A 23,573-nucleotide genomic window follows, 5' to 3' on the forward strand; every position below is an offset into this window, starting at 1 on the left:
TGATTTTTCTCAAATAGCCATATTTTTACATTTTTGAAAAACATCCGAAAAATTGTTCATACTGTTAATAAAGTCCCAAAGTTTTATTTTGGGATCATGATGGGATCATCTGCTACAGGAGCTTTCACTTTGGACTGTTTGTTAAAATAATGAAAATGGGATTTATCTAGGCCTGTTCATTACTTTTAATTTATCTCCTTAAACAATTCCTTTGATGCATATTATGTATAATGACACAGTATGTAAATACTTAAATGTATTTAAAACATTTGTGATGATATTATAATATACATCACAGGAATTGTATATTAAAAGTAATGAACAGGCCTCGATAAATCCTATTTTCATTATTTTAATAAACAGTCCAAAGTCCTTTAGCAGATGATCCCATCATGATCCCAAAATAAACTTTGAATTTATTAACAACAGTATATACAATTTTTCAGATGTTTTTCAAAAATGTAAAAATATGACTTTTTGAGAAAATCTTTATTTTGAAAATTTTACATTTTACGTTTTTTTTGTTTAAACATTCTGCTGTTATATCGTATGAAAGGCCATAAAGAGGTTTAAAATGAGACGTCATCCAATTCTCTAGCTCAATCAGGTGAGCTGCAAATGCAATTTAAAAAAAACTTTAAAAGCAAATTTTTCGTTAACATTGCAACTTTAAAGGCATAGAACTTCAAAACCAGTGCACATATCAACCTAAGATTTGGGGTTTTTCTTTTCACCCATGACAGGATTTATTATACCACATTTCATTACAATCTGAAACGGTCAGTTTGAAACCATGGGGTAAATGTTTCAAGCTGAGAGTTTTCTGGCGGGTTTGAAAAGTGGAGATGTTGCCTATAGCAACCAATCCGTTTCTAGCTGTCATTTTGTAGAATGTACTCAATAAATGATAGCTAGAATCTGATTGGTTTTTCAAACTCGCCGGAAAAATCTCAGCTTGATACATTTACCCCCTGGTGTTGATTTGATGTGGAATGAGCCACTTTGAATTTTATAGCATTATCTTTTGTGGCGTTACAAGAGGCTTCAGTTCTCTTATCCAAACGCAGACTGGATCAAACTCCTTAAAACTAAAGGCAAACTTCCAGTTTTTATTATGCTCCATGACTGCTGAATTTGGAAATGTTGTGTTTATATTTTAGGACATGCCGTTGGGTACCAGAATTTTAGAGCGCAGTTACTGAACACCTAAAACCAGACATGGGTCAAAAAGATTTATATTTTGTTTTCACAAATAAACTGATTCAGCGTGTATAATCTTTTAGACTGTGGCCAGGAAATGGTCCCTAAGTATAAGTCAGAGACAGTCCAGAGACCGTCCAGAAAGAGGGAAGACTCGACAGAGGATATTAGAAGCCATTACTTTCAATAGAAACAGGATAACACATTAGACTCTCAAATACAGTATGTAAAAGTTTCTGGAGCTAATCAGAACTAAACATGAGTGAAAGTGAAGTGAATTCTTTCCTAGGCACAGCCAACTTCCTGTTTTAAGCCTAGGGACGAACAGACACTTGTGAGTTTGAAATGGTTACGAACAGAAAACTATAGCTTGTACTTGGCATAGCAACTGTAAATAGAATTTTGAACAACTCAGTATATGGAATCTTTTACATGTTGTTTTTATTTATTTTTTAAAGTCGGCCCCACACACAGGCTAAATGACAGCATCACTTTCCAAATTGGCAAACATGGGTGGCCAAATTGTATGATATCCATGCTGATATTGTTCCTGTCTTCAACTACTGCCGTCGTGTTGTCCGCTGCAAAGTTTAATGACTGCCATCACCTGAATGGTACACTGGCAGTCCATTTCCTAAAGTATCCCTTAGTTTTGTATCATGCATCTGTTATACCAAACTGCTTGTTATACGGATGGCTACAAGAGTGTTTTGAGCTGCAATGGCAGGGGGTGAATAGTGCATCCATCCATCCAGGCAGGTGTTGGGAGGTATGCTTAAATACCCCGCTTCTCCAAAAGTGGAAAACTTGAAGCCGGGTCTATGCAAACATTTTTATTACTGAAAGAGAAATCTGACACTAATTTGAACAAGGGGCAATCTATAAAAAAAAATTGATTAAGTAAACTGCTAAAAAAAAAAAAAAAGTTGACTGGTATCAGACACTAGGAACATCTCAGGTAATGAATAACTGGTCAGCACAGGCCCCTCCATCTCCCAGGCTGGGTAGTGAACTGGATTATGACCCCGGCTTTGATCATTTAACAGTTTCTGACCCCCCAGCTCCCCAAAAAGATCACTATTTTATATTACACTGGTGAACGGGTGTTTTGGAGTCTTAAATTAAGATGATTTTAAAATCATGGACGAGTCTTTCAGAGCTGTGGGTATCCTAATGGGACCACTGGGGTTTGTGAAGCGAGCTATAGTAGTCATGTGGGTACAATTTGTTTTGCCAATTTTTCCAATAAAAAGTCTCCCAACCACTGAAATAACCAATTTTTCCAGTATAATCTATGTAAGATCAGATTAGGAAATCATTGTGCATATCACGTACACCAGTAGTTCCCAAACTTTTGCAGTTCGGAACCCTTAGAATCTCCAAATTTTTTCAAGGCACCCCTCCAAAATAATTACTGAGCAGTCCTGTTTTAGAAGTAGTTGAGTCAAAAAATTGTAATAAGTATTTAGCTCATGACAGAAATACTTATTTAGTTGTATGCAAAAATGCCCCCTCTGCATCCAGGCACTCTGCCCCCTCTGCATCCAGGCACTCTGCCCCCTCTGCATCCAGGCACTCTGCCCCCTCTGCATCCAGGCACTCTGCCCTCTCTCACGTTGCCCCCTCTGCCCTCTCTCACGTTGCCCCCTCTGCCCTCTCTCACGTTGCCCCCTCTGCCCTCTCTCACGTTGCCCCCTCTGCCCCCTCTCACGTTGCCCCCTCTGCCCCCTCACGTTGCCCCCTCTGCCCCCTCTCACGTTGCCCCCTCTGCCCCCTCTCACGTTGCCCCCGCTGCCCCCTCTCACGTTGCCCCCGCTGCCCTCTCTCACGCTGTCGTCCCCCTCCTCTGTCACGCTGTCGTCGCCCCCCCCCCCCTCTGCCCTCTGTCCCCCTCCTCCTCTGCTACGATCCCTCTCACTCTGCCCCGCACCAGCCATAGAAAAAAAGAAAGAAAACAGAAACTTACCAATCCGCGCGGCGCCGGGATCCAGCAGCCTCCTCTCTCCCGCAGCTGGCACTGACGTAATTCAGTGACAGCTGCGGGAGAGAGGAGGCTGCTGGATCCCGGCGTCGCGCGGATTGGTAAGTTTCTGTTTTTTCTTTTTTTTTTTTTTTTTTTTTTTTTTTTAGGGCTGGCCCGCGGCACCCCTGGGAGCCGCGGCGCACAGTTTGGGAACCGCCGACGTACACTGTTTTCCCTGGTCTGAGATAAGTCATCAAAAAGAATGAGATTAGGGAAAAGTAACTTAAGCATGTACAAGCGTTGCAATGAGGGGGCCCATTTGTCATTGGTGTTTCCACAGGTGCGCTATTAAACCACATGGAATGAATAAAGCTGTCTATGGGGTTTTCCATTAGTCTAACTTGGGTAGCTATAAAGTAGTCTGATATTTAGACACTGCTGGAGTAGTGTATTCCGAAGAACCCAGAGAGGCATTGTTGTTTTAACCATTTAGAACTGTCATTCCTAACTCCAGTCCTCAGGGCCCCCTAACAGTGCATGTTTTCCATATCTCTTTGCTGGAGCACAGGTGTAATCATTACTGACTGACACATTTTGAAAGAGCCACAGGTGGTATAATTATTTCACTTGTGACCTGGAAAACCTGCATTGTTAGGGGTCCCTGAGGACTGGAGTTGGGAAACAGTGATTTAGAATGTCATGTCGTGTTAGTAAAAGCAGAGGGACCTGTCTGGTTTTAGGCAGGTTGAGTTGGCATTATTCTGTTTTTTCATTTTGCATTATTGTGAGGATTGTGTAGCAGCAATTTTACTGAACTACAGGGAGTGGTCTTAACAGCATTTTGTAAAAAACAGAAAATGAAACACTGACCAAATGTAAGTAGAATGTGATTCAGCATAACTGAGCAGATTATTGGACGAAAACAGTGTAGTGTGTACCTAGCTTAAGACATCATTCAAACAGCCGACATACGACCGCTCGTTCAAAAGTCGTGTCAGTGTGTACAATTACACAATGGTTGAAAGTCTGCCCAAATGGACGATTCTCGTCTCATTTGGTTGGTCGTACCGTTTAATATTTTTGTTCCAGTCTCGTTTCCGCTGTGTAGTGTGTATAAACTTCCGACAGATCCACGACAATCCTCCTATACTTCCTCGACCTGGGGGGCGTGTGTATGTAAATTTTTATGTCAATCACAGTCCCACGTGGTGCGCAATCCGCACATCACTGTGTTTTGTATCGATGTATATTGCACCTGTCTGGCTGCAGACCATCACACTTGTGCAAAGCACGTGTGTTATTACCCTTTCTGTCTATGATCACAAAGTATTCATATTTACTCTTTATACACTTATACCTTTATAACCTATTAAAGTTATATTAACCTTTATTAACTTATAATTGTGAAGTACCCAGAATAAACCACACAGTGTTCAAGCAACGTTTTTATTGCAAGAAAAAGGTAAAAATTTTTTAACACACACAGCTGTCAGAAAGAACCGCATGAGAAGTGTGCGCGCCCATACCAATCAGAGAGCTGAATACTGCAGAGTATTATTTTTAAAGGTGCTACTGGTTTGTGGCAGAACAGGTCTTGATGTCGCTTGGGTTTCTATTCCCTTTGATTTCTTTATCTACGAAACAAGGAAATAAAAAATGTTTTACCATTTAACTTATATATCTGTAATTTATATTCAACGACCTAAATACTCTCATTTTCTCACCTTTTCACACTGCTCGAGATCAGTTTATATTTATATTTTGGTCCCTGTGGCGAAATCGCAATAATAGCGGGCTTAACCTCCGAGCATTCTGGAAAACAGGCACCATTTTGGTTATTATAACGGTACAGGTATGTGCCCAAAGCATTTACTATTGTCTACACATGTTCACTGAAATACCTTTGTGTTGAACTTCTTTAGTATGTTTTTCTTGTTCAATTTTTCCTTGTTTGCGAACAGGTGTAACATTAGTGGTATCAGTGGTATCTAAACAGGCCTTCTCACCGTTAATTCTTCGTTCTGACATAAAGGGGCATATTCAATTAGCTTTTCGGTCCGTGGGAACGGGCCGCGTAGTCAATACACGGTACCGCAATAACGTGGATTTTTGGTCGCAGCCCATAGAGTTGCGTACGAAAATCCTCGTTAATGCGGTACCGTATTAACGGCAATAGTGCGCAGGATTCGCGGTAACGCGCGTTACCGTGAACCGGAAAGCTAATTGAATATGCCCCAAAAAATTTGGTTATAAATTAGCCTTTTACATTGCTTTATGTGACACTACATCTGCTACTGACCTTTTTTTAATGTCGTCCTGGTCCGGTACTTTAACCATCATCTCTTGGGCTCATTGGATTTGCTCTTTGCTCTTCTTGAGTATCTCCATTCCCCACCTTAACTTTTACCAACATTTTTTGGCCCTTCCAGCACCATCTCTGACTCTATCTCCGTCTCTGTCTCCATAGCTGCAACCCCCACTGACACCTTCTCCTCATCCGCAACCCCCACTGTCACTTTCTCACTCGCCATCTTCTGACGCTCCTCGGCGCCAAACAGGTTCCTCTGTCATTTTATACACTCAGACATGGGCGTTTGTTTCTGCTGTGGACCAATCAGTGATGATGCACGCCGAGAATGGAGCATTCCATTACATACAAAGGGGTTTTAATATTCATTGCATTCCACTTTAGCAGTTAAATGTTTTTCTAAAATTTAATGTATATTACTAAACTTCTATTTTATAGAAATGAAGGGAGTTGACTATAGCTTAAGCTCTGCCCCTTTATGCTAATGTCTTTGGTATCTCGTACATTTCCCGCAAATGTTGCTGCAGTGTGTACGAAATTGAAATCATTGTTCACGACAACATGGCTGTAAAAAATTCGCTAAAGGGACGTCCACTCTTCCCTTTATCGTCCTAAACAAGGCTAGTGTGTATGCAATCCATGGACCGAGCGATCGGACCATCGGTCGCATGTAAAATCGCTCGGCATAAAAAGTTGGTCGAAATTTCTGTAGTGTGTACCCAGCTTCACCCCCAAGTGTGAGAGAAACAGCTGGTTTTATAGTGAGGTAAATAAATCTAGCATTTTGTGCTGGTGTGTTTAAGGGCACAGGTGTTGAAAGACACCAATTGCTCTGTGTTAGAGCTCCAAAATCGCTAGCTAGAATTTATTTACTAGCAGACAAATAACACTACAATGGTCATAATACAATGCAATTACACAATCTCCGATATGTACTACATGTTCATAGTGAAAACAGCGCTTCAACTAGCTTGAACCCTTTGAAGAACATACATATAGTGCACATGAGCGTTCACACTAGACTGATCTGTCCAGCATCTATTCTTCTCATGTTTATGTATGATTGTCACTTTCTTCAATGTGTTCTATTATCCCTACTTCCACTGCCTGTGGCATGTAATGCTTTGTTTACTGAGTGAAAGATTCTGGTCTATGGAATGTGTCCCTGTATGTAAACCTTGTACAAGGTCTGAAAAAAATAATTTTTATGTAAAGATTCCACATAATCATTAAGACCACCAGCAGCATAGAAATTAAATTATTACAACCTTGACTGTCCACCAACGGCATATACAGTCAGGTTTAATAATTGGTTCCAAGCAAACGAAGTTCCCTGCTGCCTTCAGTAGAACAGGCCAGTTACTCTCTCTCATCAGTCTCCAAAAAAAAAAAAAAAAAAGTCTCCAATATGCGAAGCCTTGTTCACATAAGCCATTTCCTGCTCTCTCGCTACCCTCCGTGCCAATTTTCCAGGCTCGAGGAGGCTTGTTAGTAAATGAGGATGGTAATTGCGAAAAGCTGAATTTCAAGCAGTATAAGGAAACCGTCTCCAAGGTGTACTACCGGTAGCAATCTATACCACTGCCACACTATAGGATGTTCTCTAACACATCATCCATTTTTTTGAGAAACTGCAGCCACAGAGGCCTAGTTTGTATGTGGTTGTGTTCCATGGTCGTGCCCTAATGGGATAGGATGATTCCTGAATAGGCTATTTGAGGCCCTAGTAGCCAGGGACCCCTAGATATTTCTTTTATGCTACCCTCCTCAAAACCTTCAACAGATTTTCCAGAAATTATCCTCACATACAAGCTGTGGCAATGAAGCAAAGAGATAATCCACGCTTCTCCTATTATTCTATCAAAATAATTTTGGCAGATAGCAGCAATGGAGAAAATCGCCTATTATCTCCATGTGTTTAAAAAGGTATGGTGCCCCTGGCTCTTTGTCAAGAGCAGGTGTCGGCCACTTTCTCTTGATTCCCCAACCTTTATGCGATGAGAGAATCTATTCCCCAGAGGCTCTCCTTTCAACCTAAGTGCTTTGTTTTCCCATATATCCACATCTGTAGGGACTCTTCTCTTCCAGGGAGCTACCAGTTTCACCATCTCTCTTAAAAATAAGTCACATAGTAGTTACATTGGTTTATACTGTCATTGCTAAGTTCCACTGTACATGACTGGTGTAAAAATGGTCCACTTCTTGCAGAACAATTGTTGTATTGAATTTCTGGTTCTTGTCTGACTACCCAAAATAAAGAATTATAAAAACAATTTTTTTTGAATGTGTCAACTGCTTAACTATCCTTAATCCCTTTTAATAAAGAATGTCACTTCTAGGGCCCCCTATCTCTCCATTATTATCTGAAGTAAAGGGCAGGCATGTCCTATGGCTCAGTTGACTCAATCCTACCATAGATTGTGCTAGTTCTGCTCCTTCCCACCCCCATAGTGGCTATCCTGCCTTACACACATTTCTTATCAGTTTAAATGTATTGGAAATAGCTCTGTGTATGTATGTGTGTAATTATATATATATATATATATATATATATATATATATATATATATATATAAAAGCTTCATCTGTTACATATGTCTTGTTGCAAATTATTGTAATGTGGTCTTCTGTTCCTGTATTTGTTACACCCTCAAAGGAAAAGGTAAGTACTTTGCTACCACTGGCATCCCAACACTGAACAATGTCAACACACAAGTAGTTTGCAAGATTTCTTTTAATCCAAGTATTAAATATTGTATCCCAATGCACTCAGTACTTGGGCCTTGTCTATGAGACTTTGCAATCTGTACCTTCCTCACTTTTACAAATGGATCAGTAAACTGCCTATTGACAGGCATGAAAAACAAAACAATTCACAGATAGGAAGTGAGCCACCAACTTGATTCATGCTTGAAAGAAAAAAACCAAATTGAATATTGATGTTATGCTAAGGATATTGTTAACTTTTATACATATTGTATGTGTTACATGCAGAATTTGTGGACCTAAACACTTTAGTTTGTAATTTGAGATGTAGCTGAATAGAACTGCTTAACTATGCACAGCATCACTTAGCCATTCAATTCTTGCATATACCAGGAACATTTGTTCATGAAGATGATGTCAAATGTGCATCTAGCAAAGTATGTACCATCTGTCTACTTGCACCATTCTACAGGCTGACTTGAGTATTGATACACTATACTAACTGCGTATCCACAAATACATACTAGCGCTTTGTCATACAATGCAGCATTAAGTGTTCTAAAAATCTCATTTGCATTATCCTATAAGAAGTTTGTAGTGCTTACAGGGAAACTAAAAGACTTTGACAAGTCAAGAGCCCAGTAAAGATACTGCATTTGTCAGACAAGGTCATATTTAGGCCTAATTAGCAGCATTATAGGCCCAAAATCAACATACATTCAGGTGTCAATCTGGTCAGATGGAAGATTCAGTAGGATAATGAGCATATCTGACTGCATCATCTAACTATGCCCTGGAGGTTCCGTCTGTTTGTCTAGATCCCAAAATGGCGAGAGATAAATCAGTGACAATATAATGGTCAGTATTTGTCTGGCAGCTTTCAGCTGTATCTATCACAGTTAGATTTGAGAGCTAGTCAGCTCCCAGACATCAGAGCAGTGGTGACCAGCCTCTAATTTTCACGCTGCAGCAATATGCACAGAGAATGGAGGACTGCATTAGAGGCCTGAAATATTGGTTAGTATCTGCAGTTATTAGCACAAAGGCATATTTTAACTTGCTTTTAGAATGTTTTGAATTTCCTCTGAAAATAAACATTTTACCTCATCAAGAAAACAGCTGGCACATTACCAATGGCATCACATATCATTAGCCCAGCACTGCTGCAGTAAAGGTGTCAGAGGAAGGCAAGTAATTGTATCTTCTAACCACCCAGAATGAGACTGTCCTTTAATCCATAGGAGAATCCTGCACTGTACAAAAGCAGTAACCCATTGATTTAATAACTTATCTGTGTCCATGTCAGCTGAAAGAGGAGTCAGTGGTTATTGAAATTTATTTGCAGGGAGTGGGAAAGTTCACATGAAAATTGACAGAAAGATGACTGGCAACATTACACCGCATGTTGTCTCATGCGGATAGGCAGTGCCCAAGTCTTTCAGTCTGACTGGTTCTCTGCCGCCTCTCGCAGCTGGTCCCTTCGCTGAAAATATCGATATGCCCGGAGAGTGCACAGGTATCCTCCGTACAATGTCAGCAGCATCATGGAGCCAGAAAACATCTTGTAACCAATATCTGCAAGACGCTTGGGAGAAGCCATTATATTCCTGAAAGATGAAGAAACAAGTGTTTTTTAGTTGTGATACAGGCATTAAAGAACTACAGGGATTACTATAAAACGCTCTGTCCGTGCAATGTTACAAGATTTAATTTGTCATTCTGGAATTAAGCCATTTCTATAGTAGTAACGTATGACATGTTATTTCAAAATATCATGATCATTTGACGGGTGCATTAAATTATAGGCTAAAAGTGTCACTGCTGCAATTGTCTAATCATATCGCTTGGCTGTGGCTTAGACCTTTCCATACACAACAGCAACAAAGAATAATTTCTAATCCGCAAAAAATACAAGCCTGTACTGCTGTTTTGTTTGCAAGTGCACTCAGCGCATTTCAAGAGTTCCCACTTACCAGTCTTTGGAAACCCCTCTATGGATATATACACAGTATTGCAGATACTCATAAAATTGGACATGGTTGAAAAGAGTCACATAAAAGTCAAACCTATTACTTCAGATCCACTTTAAACGGATCTAATTTTTTTTATTAAATACTGCTTGTTTAGCTTCCTTTATTTTTGTAAATTAATAAGATTGAGGGTACATTGGGGCTTACTTTGTATGGTTAAAGGTTTTTACAGTCCCTGAAATAGGCCCAGAAAATGCACTTTCAGGCAAAGATGCCACTGAAGAGTACACAATACATCCTATTAAAAGTGTAGGGACAAAGTGGAGTTTTCAGGACCTTTAACGAGCTGGAGAATTCAAGGTATTTTGTGGGGAGGAAGAGAAACTGTGCACCTACCAGCATATTTAAATTCAACAAAATCAAATCTAAATTTTCCTCAGTGCAAAACCAGTATCTATCCCATATTTACTAAGGACACCGATGTGCCAAACTCCTACCACCTTGGTCCACTAGTCCATGCACTTCCCTTTGCACCAAAGTAGGCACTTAACATAATAATAGAACTATTGCACTTTTGCAAATAATTAAAAAAAAAAAAAAAAAAAAGCCTATGTTCATAATATTTGAATAACGCATTCAAGGCAGAAAATTTTATTAGTATAAAATGCAAAAAAGTAATTCATCTGTTTAAATGTTTGGATCTGCCCAAATACCAGTAATGAGAATATCACAGTCAAAATATTATGGTGATGGACTAATGGATAAGGAGAAATCAGAAAGAGGGTGGAACTGTAGGAAAAGAAGATGTTACTTGACATAATATAAATGTAATTGCCAAGTCATAGTTCAGCACCTGATATTCTACGTTGCTTAGCACCAATAATAATCATGAAGTTTACTGTCCTAAATTATTCCAACACCACAGACAGCATGTACACAGAGGATAATATAAATCAGTCTGTGAGGCTGGTATAATTTAGTACTCCAAGGGGGATATTCTTTTCCTATTGTAACAACAAACTATGATCATAAAGCAGCGATAGGCAACCAGTAACCAATATCATCCCTAATACACCAGTCATTATAAATAACACAGGCAGCACAGCTTCATATCTAACACTGTAATATCTATAACCCTGTGTGGTCACAGAGCAGAGACAGGTGACCGGTGTCTCCACAACTTGCAAGCACTACAAGTCCCAGCATACAGGCCAGATAGGGAATTCCAACAACACATGGACAGACACAGGCTGCATGATTCCCCACATTAGACCCCCTGCCATATTTAGCAGACACTCACTCCGATAATCTCCTATGTAAGCGCCCATACAGGACAACCCTCGACTTTGCCAGTGACTTTCAGTGAATGGCTAGATCCCCTGCAGGACCCTAAAGGACCTTCTGACATCACCGGGTCATGTGACTGCTGTAGTCACATGGTACACAGGGGAGGAGGCCGCTGCTGTCAATGTTCCTGTGCCGCTACTGCACGTATTAGTGACATCCCCGGGTCATGTGACTGCTGTAGTCACATGGTACACAGGGGAGGAGGCCGCTGCTGTCAATGGTCCTGTGCAGCTACTGAACGTATTAGTGACATCACCGGGTCATGTGACTGCTGTAGTCACATGGTACACAGGGGAGGAGGCCGCTGCTGTCAATGGTCCTGTGCAGCTACTGAACGTATTAGTGACATCACCGGGTCATGTGACTGCTGTAGTCACATGGTACACAGGGGAGGAGGCTGCTGCTGTCAATGGTCCTGTGAAGCTGCTGAAAATAATAGCGACATCACCAGGTCATGTGACTACTGAAGTCACATGGTACACAGGTGTGCAGGCTGCTGTTGCTGTCAATGATCCTGTGTAACTACTGAAAGTAATAGAGAATCAGGTAAATAGCAATATTTGTACTGAATTCCAACATTGTGAATGAGTATTCTCAAACCTGCATGTCCTATGTTTTTTAGTGCTAACACTAAATGAGATATACTTAGTAATGCTTGCTGAGAGCTTTGAGGGTTTTTTTACAAAACAGTCATATGTGAGTACTGCTTATTTTTTATGCTGACCAAACAGTATACATAGGCCTTGTATAATTCTCTATGGTAACGAAACATTTATATTTTTTTACTTGACAGGTAAAGACCAAAAGCGAAAAAAAATATGTGTTGTGGAAAAATAAGTGCTATGGGGTAAATTCACATTCTAAGCGGGAGATTCATTTGGCCGCGATGTTCCTGAGAACATCGCGGCCGCACTTTATTATCATTGCGAATATTTTTGTTGTGGTAAGAAATAGCATGGCTTTTGCCCGCACGGGGCGCAAGCAAAAATCAGTGTTCTTTCAGTAAAGTACAATCCACACGAGGTGTATCATGGCCGGTCTGGAGAAACACAGTGCGGATATTTTTTTAATTGAATCTTCCCCTAAAAATGTATGCCATCTTTAAGAGGGCAGCCCCTATGAGCCCTTGTATGACTGGTCCCTTCATCTTGTCAACATAATACAGTTGGGAAAGTTATTTGTGCCACTTAGTTCAAACCTGATGACATAAATTGATTTCAAATCTTCCAAGGGATTTGAAAATAATAAATGATAACATTTTTACAAATGTTATTGATAATGCATTTTTAGATTATTTTATTCACTTTGTTTATATTCTCACAGATGATTACATGGCACTAATCACTTTGTCTTTTATCATCAATATTGATTATTATATCACACTTATAATTATTCACTTTGACTATTTAAGCACTTTATATAATCATGTGATAAAATCTGATTATATTATTAATTTAATGTAGCACTTTTCAATGTACTTTAATCTTTTTACACTTTGAATAATCATATGATGTTTATGGTTATATTGTAAATCTATATTTTGTGATTATATATTAATATCTGATAGGTGCAACAGAAGGAGAAGGCGCGCAATAGTGTAGTATTTTTCAGAGTTAATAGTCCGAACTCAGTGGCTATATGTATGAGGCGTAACGGATAAAAACTTCAAAGATGTGCATTAATCCAAGCCTCAGGGTGATTTTTCAAAGACCATATATGTTTAGTCCAGTCTTGTACACATCTAAAAAGGAAGACAGAAATACCAGAACAATGTCAGATAACTGGTGTGTTTAGTGATGAACCCGTCACCTAATTAGTTGCACACCAATAAGAAAAAAAGTTTTGCTTATCTGTATATTTTCATCTAGTTGTAAATGTTCACATCTGGCCATCAACCAGTCCGTTTCGATCCAGCCCTGCGGCCTATAGTTTGGCAGTTTGTGCACCATTCAAACCAATCAACGCTGTTGTCTAGGATCTGGTTCCCTTGAGAAAGCAGTGTTCTTAGTGAAACATACCTCAGGTAACTGACGTCAGCCGTGACATCACAACCCATAAGGGGGGACAGCGAGCAACGGTGGCGCACACGCTCCCATATACACCATCATCATCTATTTATATAGTGCCACTAATTCAGCAGCGCTGTACAGAGAACTCGCCCACATCAGTCCCATCCCCATTGGAGCCTCCAGTCTAAATTCCCTAACATACACACACACATACACACACACACACACACACACACACACACACACAGAGACAGAGAGACAAGGGTCATTGGAGCCTCCAGTCTAAATTCCCTAACATACACACACACACACACACACACACACACACACACACAGACAAGGGTCAATTTTTTGATAGCAGCCAATTAACCTACCAGTATGTTTTTGGAGTGTGGGAGGAAACCGGAGCACCCAGAGGAAACCCACGCAAACACGGGGAGAACATACAAACTCCTCACAGACAAGGCCATGGTCGGGAATCAAACGCATGACCCCAGTGCTGTGAGGCAGAAGCGCTAACCACTAAGCCACTGTGCTGCTCTACATACATGTTTGAAATACTAAAATAAAATAAGATTGTCTTTGAGGGCATTTCATTTATACTAATCTTTGGACACATGATATGTATATAACGATGTATTGGGGGATGGCAATTGGAGTATGGACTCCTATAGATAGCCCTATTACAGATAGAAGGAGACCTTGAGATAATGCTGTCTAAGAAAAGGGGTTGATGATATATTGAAATAAAGGCCGATTTACTCTCCATAATAAATTGTAGGACTAACTTACAAGGTCCATTTGAATATTAGGAGAAGACAGGCTTTATTTGAGACATCTATATGTAAGTGTAATCAATTTTATTTACAATCTGCTATCATAAATTATTTATATCTATTTTGATGATGTGATATAAAGACTAACAAAGAAAGCCCTCTTCACTAGTATTGTTGGGGAAAATTCAGCCTAATAAGGGTACAGACATATGTATATATAGGATGTTTATGTTTTATGGGTTTTATGTGAGATATGTAATAATAGACAGTAATTAATATATGGGGGACAATTGTATACCCATGGAAACCTTTTGAAGTGCATGTAACAAAAATATTAACATAAATATAGGAAGGATATAATACCACATATACAAGAATCTGTGGACCCCATAATAGTGTGCACACTGACATTTGAAATACATAAGTTGATATAGTAGATACAAGGGGAATACAATAATGACACATGAACATGGTATAAATTGGATTTACACTTAGACCCTGTAATGCTGGCTCCACCTAGGGGTTGCTAAAGATATTTTAAATCAATTATTTCTATCTATTATGTTCACTATCTATATGTTTTAACAATATTTCACCATATGATATTTAGGAAATGTGGAATTATTTAGGATAGTTTTCTAACCATTTGTATTTTAATTTAGAATTAAACTCCCGCAATTAAGTTTTCTCCACTTGGATGGCTGAGAGCTACCTCAAGCTCAACATATACAAAACTAAGATTATTGTCTTTTTGCTGCCTGGTGTCACATCCCCTCCTCCTGTCTCCCAAATTTGATGTTGTCACTGTCTCTCCTTTACCCATGCACGGATCTGGGTGTCCTGATGGACTCCGCTCTCAAGTTCACTTCCCACATCCAGTCCCTCGCTCAATTCTGACCCCTCTACCTTTGCAACTTGGTCAAGCGTTGCCCAATCCTCTTGCTGGATATCACCAAGATCATCATTCCCCTTCATATGCAGGACCTGAGCATTAGGGGGGCGAAAAAGGTCCTTTTGGCAAAGGTGAACTAGCCAGCTCAGTACAATTAGTCCAGTTCTCCTTCTTCGAAAGGTACTTGGCTAGCTATTTCCTGATCACTTGGAGACAAAAAGGTCCTTTCAGAGTAGGGGAAATAGCCTGATTGTGTAACACTCCTATAGGTAGGTGTTGTTAAAGTGTAGTGCGGATCGTACCTGGTCTCTGGATGTTCTTCTTTATTTCACGACACGGCAGTGGGACAGAGAACTCTCAGGTCCCCAATACAAGTAGGACACCAAAAATGAACTAATGTCAAATTTATTATTCAGGAAAAATATATTACTAAAATGTTTTTTTTGGCGGGGGAGGGGGGGGGGCAAATAATGATAAGCAACAAATACCATATAATTGCAATTTTCTAGTTATATGCAATGCTACTCACACATATTTTTACTCTTAATCTAAATCAATATTCACTGCCTTTGAGTGTTTTGGCAACAGTTATGGAAATAGCACAGCGGATTTAAACAAATTTTTACATTTCTACATACAACATTTCAAATAAAATAATTAAGTTTTTCCTTTCTCTATGAACAATCAGCAGTCAATGTGGTAATTGATGTAGCTAGGCAATGGGAATGCCAACCACAAGATGGAGGATGTCTCTAAGGTGACAATTAGTTACAGTTATAATGGAGGCTCTGTGTGACTGTGAGATAAGAGTCTCTGTCACTGTGCCCACATCACACTTATCTGGTGATTAAACAACTTTCAGCCAAATGTTCAGTCCATTTTTTCTTCTAAATTGAGAGGAATAAATAATACTGATATTAAATATCTGATTAAATATGTGAAACTATTTATTGTCTTCCTGTCAGAGAAGTTGTCACTTGCAAACAGGTAAATATATCTCACTGTCTCATCCTCTTCTGTTATCTCTTTCTATCTCTTTATCAGTTTCTCTTTATAATGTTATCCTTGTCACACTTTTTAATGTGTGTCTCTTTTCTCACTATGTCTTACCACCATTGTTACACTGCTGTTCCTCTGTCCATCTATCAGTTCTCCTGATCACTGCTGCTGTCACTCCAGTTCATTCAGTGTCTTCTTTCTGTCTGTTTTTCCTCTCTTTTCTTGTTTCACAAGGCTCCTCAGCCCTCTCTCTGTTACTCTGCTTCCTTGAATCACTGTCTCCACAGTTTCATCATTTTTCCTGTCACACAAAATACAGAACTTTCCAGCAGCCCTCACAGACTGGGCTTTTCTATGTCTTAAAGTATCTAAGGTATCCTGCTGCGAGACAGTCCTGTTTCACTAGGTTCTAGTATCCAACAGTTTCTGGGTATCACAGTTGTACTGAGCTGGCTAGTTCCCCTTCATATGCAAGGCCTGATCACTAGGGGGCAAAAGGTCCCTTTGGAGCAGGGGAACTATCCTGATTGTACCAAGCTGGTTAATTCCCCTTCATATGCAGGACCTGACCACTAGGGGCAAAAAAGGTCCTTATAGCGAAGGTGAGCTAGCCTGCTCATACTGAGTTGGCTAGTTCTCTTTCGCCAAAAAGGACCAGGTCCTTACGGCGAAGGGAAACTAGTCACAAGGAGTGATTTTCAGGTGCTTCCTACCCTCATTTCCTACACGTGATTTCTCCCATTTACCATAGAGACTAAAAGAGGCATTCTATTCTTTATGGTAGTAGGAAGAGTCCATTGTGATTGGAAGTGAGTGACGTGCGGTAACTATCACCATAGACTTGTCCTTTGTTTATTTGTATTGCATACAACATTGAATAGAAATATATCGTTTTTTATATGGTGCACTAACAGTATCTGAATGTGAAATATTTGTATACTGAATGTGATACCCAATAGTTGTATTAAAATATAACCTTTTATTAATCCACTGAAAATTTAAATTGGCAAAATAAAGTGATATTCAAATACTTCTGAGTGTACTTTATAATCTCTTTATTGATGTTCCCAATAAATCACATTTGAAGTTGTCTGTTTATTGTCTCACTTTATTATTTTTATTCAATATCTTAACTTTTATTTACCATAGTGCACAATATTATGATGCTTGTGATCTAATTCTCACTGTTGTCACACTATGGGAAAAGTATTATGCAGAGATGAATACAATCATTGTGAGACTTACTAACACTGTTAGGGTTTGGATTACTAGAGATAATAACCATATACCAAATGTTGGGAGTTAACATTTGGGTAGAGAGCATCGGGATGGGGGCATGACATGTCAAGATGGGGCTGTGGCGATCCCAGTTCTCTACTCGTCAACCTTGCAAACAATCGTCCCCACTGATTCCCAACATTCCCTATCAGGATGGTGGGACAGTTGGGAGGTATGGATATGCTACTTGACTGCTTTTCAAGATGCATGTCCATTTACTAGCGTACTTGCCAACTTCCTCGCATTCCCCTCCGGGAGATCCCAGTAGGGAAACCCAAGTTATGTGCCTTTGTATAGCAAGGACAGAGCCATGATGATTCAATTCACTGCCTCTGTCCTGCTGACTTCACTAGGCAGTGGGCAGCATGAAGGAGAGTGGGCTACTCTATCTGGAGTCCAGGAGAATCTCCTGAAATTCGGAAGTCTTCCAGACAGTCCCGGAGAGTAGGTAAGTATGTTTCCCTGTACTTGGAATCGCTCACAGAAAATCCATCTGCTGTGTGAGTTTCTCTTGTTGCTTATTCTCCTGGAATGTCCTGAGGAGTCCCGGAATACTGGAAGATGTCCCTCACTCCCAGGAGATTAAGCAGAGCTCCTGAACTCTGTACCCTTTACAGCAGAAGACCCAAAGAGAGAAAATGGTGTGAGAGTATACTCCATTTCAAACCTCCTAACTGTCCCGATTTTTAGTTTGTCCCACGAGTAGGAACGTTGGGAGGTATTTTCCATTCACAGCTTCTCTGCATTGCAGCCCTTCGGGGGTGTGGCCATGCTCTCATCAACATGTGGGCACACCCCCTGTCCTGCTGCTGGGGACTGAAATGTTGGGAGGTTTGACATTTGGGACCAGTCTCAGTGGTTTTGTGTGCGTTTCTTTGGGGTACATGTTTATGCCTGTGAACAATTATGAGTCTGCACTTCATACAGGATTGTTACCTTTGATATGATTTACATGTGTAGCTTAGTTAATTATTTATTTGGAATATGATTATATATATATATATATATATATATATATATATATATATCTATATCCTACAATAAAGATCTTTTGCACACAATGCAATGTTATGAAGTTTTGTTAGCTGAAGTAATCTGAATGTTATTTTAGAGAAGAATCATTATTTAAAATTCCTTGTTCAAGCCATAATTAAATGTATTTATGATAAAGTGAAGAAGGACTTATAGTTGAATAGTTGTTTATATATAATTATTTTTAGTTTGCATTGTTTTATTTAATGTTTAAAAATAGCAGTTCTTTGACTTTTGAAATGTGCAAGTGATTAGTTTGCCACTTTGTGTGGCACCCATACAGGAACTCTCTGGTTGCGTGCTGATTAGAGTACTATAGGTTCTACTTGGTAGTGCTGGGCATGCCACTGACCAGCACTAGATACACTCATGGGTGGAGCTAGATATACCCACTGGACAGAGTAGGATAGCCCCTGCGCACTACTAGATACACCAATGGTTGGAGCCACACATGCCCATTGGGCGGAGCAGGACACGCCCCTTTGGCAGACCAGGACACGCCCCCACAGCATCACAGCTCAATTGTCTTTACTTTCTATTTGAAATGATTTTTTAAAAATTGGCAACTGTCTCTAATTTCCAGGGATAGTCCCAGGTTTCAGAGATCTGTCCCAGGGGCGTAACTATAGTTTTGGTAGATCCACTGAGTGATTACCTTCAGCAGTGTGCTTAGAAGCCTCTGTCATTCTGGTGCTTCAGTGCAAAGGGAGGCAAGGAAATAAGCAGCTGTGCATAGCATACTATGGATTCAGCGGGCCTCCCAAAGCTGCTGGGAGTTGGTATGGTGGCTACCACTGCTAGTCCTATTGTTAAGCCACTAAGTATATGAGTAATAGTACTGAAACTCCCTTGATTATTTTGTATTGGTTTAAAAGCTGCATTCAAAAACTGCTAAACAAATCACTCATCTGATATGTAAAAAACATGAAGAAATGAACTCTGAACCCTTGAGATTTAAAACATCTTGAAGTACAATAAACAAGTTAGACTTCTGTTTTCGTCTGTCTTCTAATTAACATCACAGCTTTAGTCCTTTTGTGGAAGTGCTGGCAATGCTTTTAAGCGATTGTGTAAAAGTTATTTTATTTATTCGTCTTTTAGATTATTTTGCTGCTGTAAACACAGTTCAAGGGTGATCCCATCAGATGATCATGATGCTCACGCATGAAACTAAATAATAATTAAAATGTTATTACTTTTTCAAAATAGACTGGATATTTCATTATATTTAGGGTGGGGGGCGGGGGCAATTTGGTGTTTAGTATTCCTGCAGATGTTTTTCACATGCAAAAAACAGTGGTGTCAGTGTTTATGAATAAATATACCATAAAGAACTGAAAAAAAATCCCTATAATTTGTGTTTCTCTGTTCTTTTATTTTAAGCAGGATAGGAGATGGTATCAGAGACAGGAATTCAATACCAATACAGTTCCCCCCTGAGCATTGTGGGGAATGTCCACATTCTTTTCCTTTATAGGAGCAGCAGATCTACTTAGCGTTTCATCATCAAAGTAAAGTGTAGTGATATCAGAGTCTGGGGGGGACCCAGTATTTGGGGAAGCTCTTTCCCTGAGATCTCCCAGGAATGTAATACAGCATAAACCGGATGTAGGCGCACTGCTCCTATAGTGGACAAGCGTATGGTTTCCATGTAAGATGCTGCATACCCCCACCAAAATAGGTGTTCATCAACACTGCAAGGCATCCTGCAACCCTGTGTTTACATTGTCCAACCCTATTACTGACAGATGCTGCTAAACAACAGCTATTCAAGAATGTTCATCCCCTCTATGACCGCCTCTGCAGTATGCGTCAACCATTTTAAGATCCATTGTCTTCTAATGAGCCAGTGGTATTTCCTTGGCAAGATTTGGACTACCCACTAGGCAGTGCAGGCGGCCACTTGGGGCCTAATGGGTGCTGGGGGGCCCATCAAGCACCAGCCGCTGGTATTTTAAATTACATTTGTTATTATTAATTAATTTAATAAAAACTGCCTTATATGCCTATGGGGCCTGGATTTTGGAAATGGGGCTCCTGAATTCCTATTGTGCCACTGGGCTATACTGACAGTACAGCAGGAAGGAACACCCATACAGCACTTTCTCTATTCAATTAGCCTTGTATATGAAAAGAAAGAACAAAGGCTTCTGTTGCTGGTGGAACTCATTAATCTGGTAGTCTAGTAAGTTATCACTTTAAAAATGTTTATCTTTTATTATTTATAATATTTTAAATAATTTTTTAGAGTCAGATTTTTATATATTTTTTTCTCTCTTCCCAGGTGAAATATGAAAAAGTATACAATATTCAGTGAAGTATATTAAAGGGGGAAAGGAAAGGACTTTCTACCCTAAGGCCCTTAATTTTTGGTTGGTGTTCTTTCCATATTCTCTTTAGATAGTTAATGTAATGTATTCTTCCACTTGTGTTTCAGTACACCATCTATCTTAGTAGTTCAATTCTCTGATCAAATAGTTCTCTCATATTCTTGTAAATTGTAGAATTTTCGATTCTTCCTAAATATATCTTATAGATTTCTTCAGATAACTTCAATATTTTTATGTGAATAGTTTTATGTGTAACGTCTTCTGAATAATGACCTATTCATAGGTATAAGTTATTGTTGTATAGAAGGCCTAAAGATCTTGGGCCTGATTCATTAGTGAAATTATCTGCCGTTTTATGCTTATCTTAAGCAAATCCACTCTGTGCATGCTCAGAAAAGGGAGATAAGCAAAATCCACTGCGTAAGTGAAGATTTCTTAAGTTAAGATGAAATTCCATCTTAACTTCACGCTTATCTCCCTCATTCTTCTTAAAATAAGGATCTTAACTTTTGCACAAGATAAGATCACTAATAAATCAGGCCCCTTATCCTTATTTCTATAGATTTATCTATATCATTAATCTATTTCCAACGAGAGATTGATAGAAAATCTTTCTAGATCCGCCCCTGCACATGGGTTATTATTATTAAACTTTATATGGCGCAACATGAGGTACGCAGCGCCGTACAGAGGGCAAACAACAGGACAGTACATGGTATAACAATACAATACAGTAACTAATAACACTACAACTCTCAACACAGCTACTGGGGTGCAAGGGGTATGTTCAGCGCAGGCTGAAACCTGTGCCCATTAGCGCAGGCATAACTAACAGGTTTAGAGCCACTGAAAGAGGTGCAAAGACAATGGATGCTTGGAGTCAATGGGCAGAGAGCCTAAAGAAGAGGTGTGCAGTGTAACTTATGAGCAAAAGGTTATAGTTAATGAGAACAGGAGGAAAGAGGACCCTGCTCACTAGAGCTTACAATCTAAAGGGAAAGGGGCAGACAAACGGTTGTCACATGGGGGTGAGTCAATGTAAGGGGATCTGAGGGCAAGAAGCAAGAGTGGGAGAGATGGGGATGAAAGAGAGCGAGGTGTACTACATGGTGAGATGGTTAAGTGGACGACTGGTAGGCTTCTAGAAAGGGAGTATGTATGGAGATGAGGTTGGAGATTTTTTCTTACAACACAACAGTGTTACAAAACACACTGTATGCAAGAGCAACACTGAAGTGGCTTACAATGAAGAAAATAGATGTCTTTAATTCCATCAAAAACCTGTGGCAAGAACTGAGATTTGCTATACATATATATTTAAAGATATGCTTGTCTTTGGCACACTCTAGCTTCAGAATGTGCTGAAGATGACAATATCTTTCACATCTGAAGAGTGTGTGTATAATATAGTGAGCTACTCACCGAGCATGGCACTGGAGGAGACCAGGGTGATGGCCTATTCAATAAATAGGAGTTTGCTGTAATGTACTGATTGGCTTGTACAGCCATCAATGCATGTGTAAATGTCAGGGTCGATGTAAGTACACAAAATTGAAGTATCTCAATCAATTTAAGCCAGTTAAAAGGATTTATAAAGCTGCCTCCAATTTATAAATAAAATACAGAAGTCTTAGTTACACATACATTTGTAAATATATGATAAGCTATCCACCATTTCACAGTGCTTCTAATAATTGAATAGTTTGAACGCTAAAGCGTAAGAGTATGCATAATGGGTTATGTATTCTGCTTTTTTTATATTGATATATTTTGGTCAAACCATTTGATTTTGCAACCCATAATCAAATGTCCTCATTTCCTGCTAGTGCCCCCTCTCACATCTGTGTGATAAATATCACTGGCAACAGTTTAAATTCTCATATCTGATACCTCATAGCTAAAGAGGCAGCAATGTGACAGAAAGGTTAGCTTTTACATTACACTCAAACACAAAATTAACAAATACATGAAAACCAGTAGGAAAGAAATATATCCACACTCAGCCATACCTGTATTTTTAAGAGTACCAGCTGTTCGGCAATATAAATGCGTAAAAATATTAACCATATTAATATTATTTTTATTGTGTTAGATATATCATCATCATCATTTATTTATATAGCGCCAGAAAATTCCGTAGCGATTCACAATTGGGAACAAGCATTAATAAAACAATACTGGGTAATACATACAGACAGAGAGGTAAAAGAATCCTGTTCGCAAGCTTACAATCTATGGGACAATGGGAGTTTGAAAGACAAGGGCACGTGCTACATCATATTGCACATTGGACCAGCTAGAATGGACCAGCTAGTATTGAGTGGGCTGTGTGATCAGTCACACAGCAATGCTGGTCAGAGGGTTGTTGTCTTGTGTTAGCTGTGTAGATGGTGGTAATAGGGTAACCTAGGGAGATTAAGATGATGGTTGAGGAATATCATAAGCTTGTCTGAGGAGGTGGGTTTTCAGAGAACGCTTGAAGGTTTAAAGACTAGAGGAAAGTCTTACTGTGTGAGGGAGGGAATTCCACGAAGTGGATGCAGCCCAAAAAAAGTCCTGTAACTGGGAATGGGAGGATGTGATGAGAGTGGAAGAGAGACACAGATTTTGTGCAGAACAGAGGTTTTTGAGTTAAGAGATATTTTGAGACAAGTGAGGAGATGTATGTTGGTGCAATTTTGTTGACGGCCTTGGATGTTAGTAAAATATTTTTATATTGGATTCGTTGAAATACAGGCAACTAATGTAGAGACTGACAGTGGC

The 23,573-nt window shown here is 39.5% G+C and overlaps 1 protein-coding gene and 1 long non-coding RNA gene across 3 annotated transcripts in view; one reads left to right on the forward strand and one right to left on the reverse strand.

Moving 5' to 3' along the window:
* Positions 1 to 9,495: 9,495 nt before the first annotated feature.
* COX14 (cytochrome c oxidase assembly factor COX14) lies at positions 9,496 to 11,628 on the reverse strand. The gene is made up of 2 exons (XM_075199118.1): positions 11,448 to 11,628; positions 9,496 to 9,784 (listed from the first exon to the last, which is right to left on the reverse strand). The coding sequence occupies exon 2, from the start codon at positions 9,775 to 9,777 to the stop codon at positions 9,616 to 9,618; it is 162 nt and encodes a 53-aa protein (XP_075055219.1). The 5' UTR covers positions 9,778 to 9,784; positions 11,448 to 11,628; the 3' UTR covers positions 9,496 to 9,615.
* LOC142141034 (uncharacterized) overlaps positions 11,603 to 23,573 on the forward strand; it is a 38,573-nt gene continuing 26,602 nt past the window's right edge. For both annotated transcript variants that reach the window (XR_012688601.1, XR_012688600.1), the window contains exon 1: positions 11,603 to 12,040. This is a non-coding gene — a long non-coding RNA (uncharacterized LOC142141034). The remainder of the gene's footprint in view (positions 12,041 to 23,573) is intronic.

The sequence above is a fragment of the Mixophyes fleayi genome, chromosome 2, assembly GCF_038048845.1.
Source record: "Mixophyes fleayi isolate aMixFle1 chromosome 2, aMixFle1.hap1, whole genome shotgun sequence".
Taxonomy (NCBI): Eukaryota; Metazoa; Chordata; class Amphibia; order Anura; family Limnodynastidae; genus Mixophyes; species Mixophyes fleayi.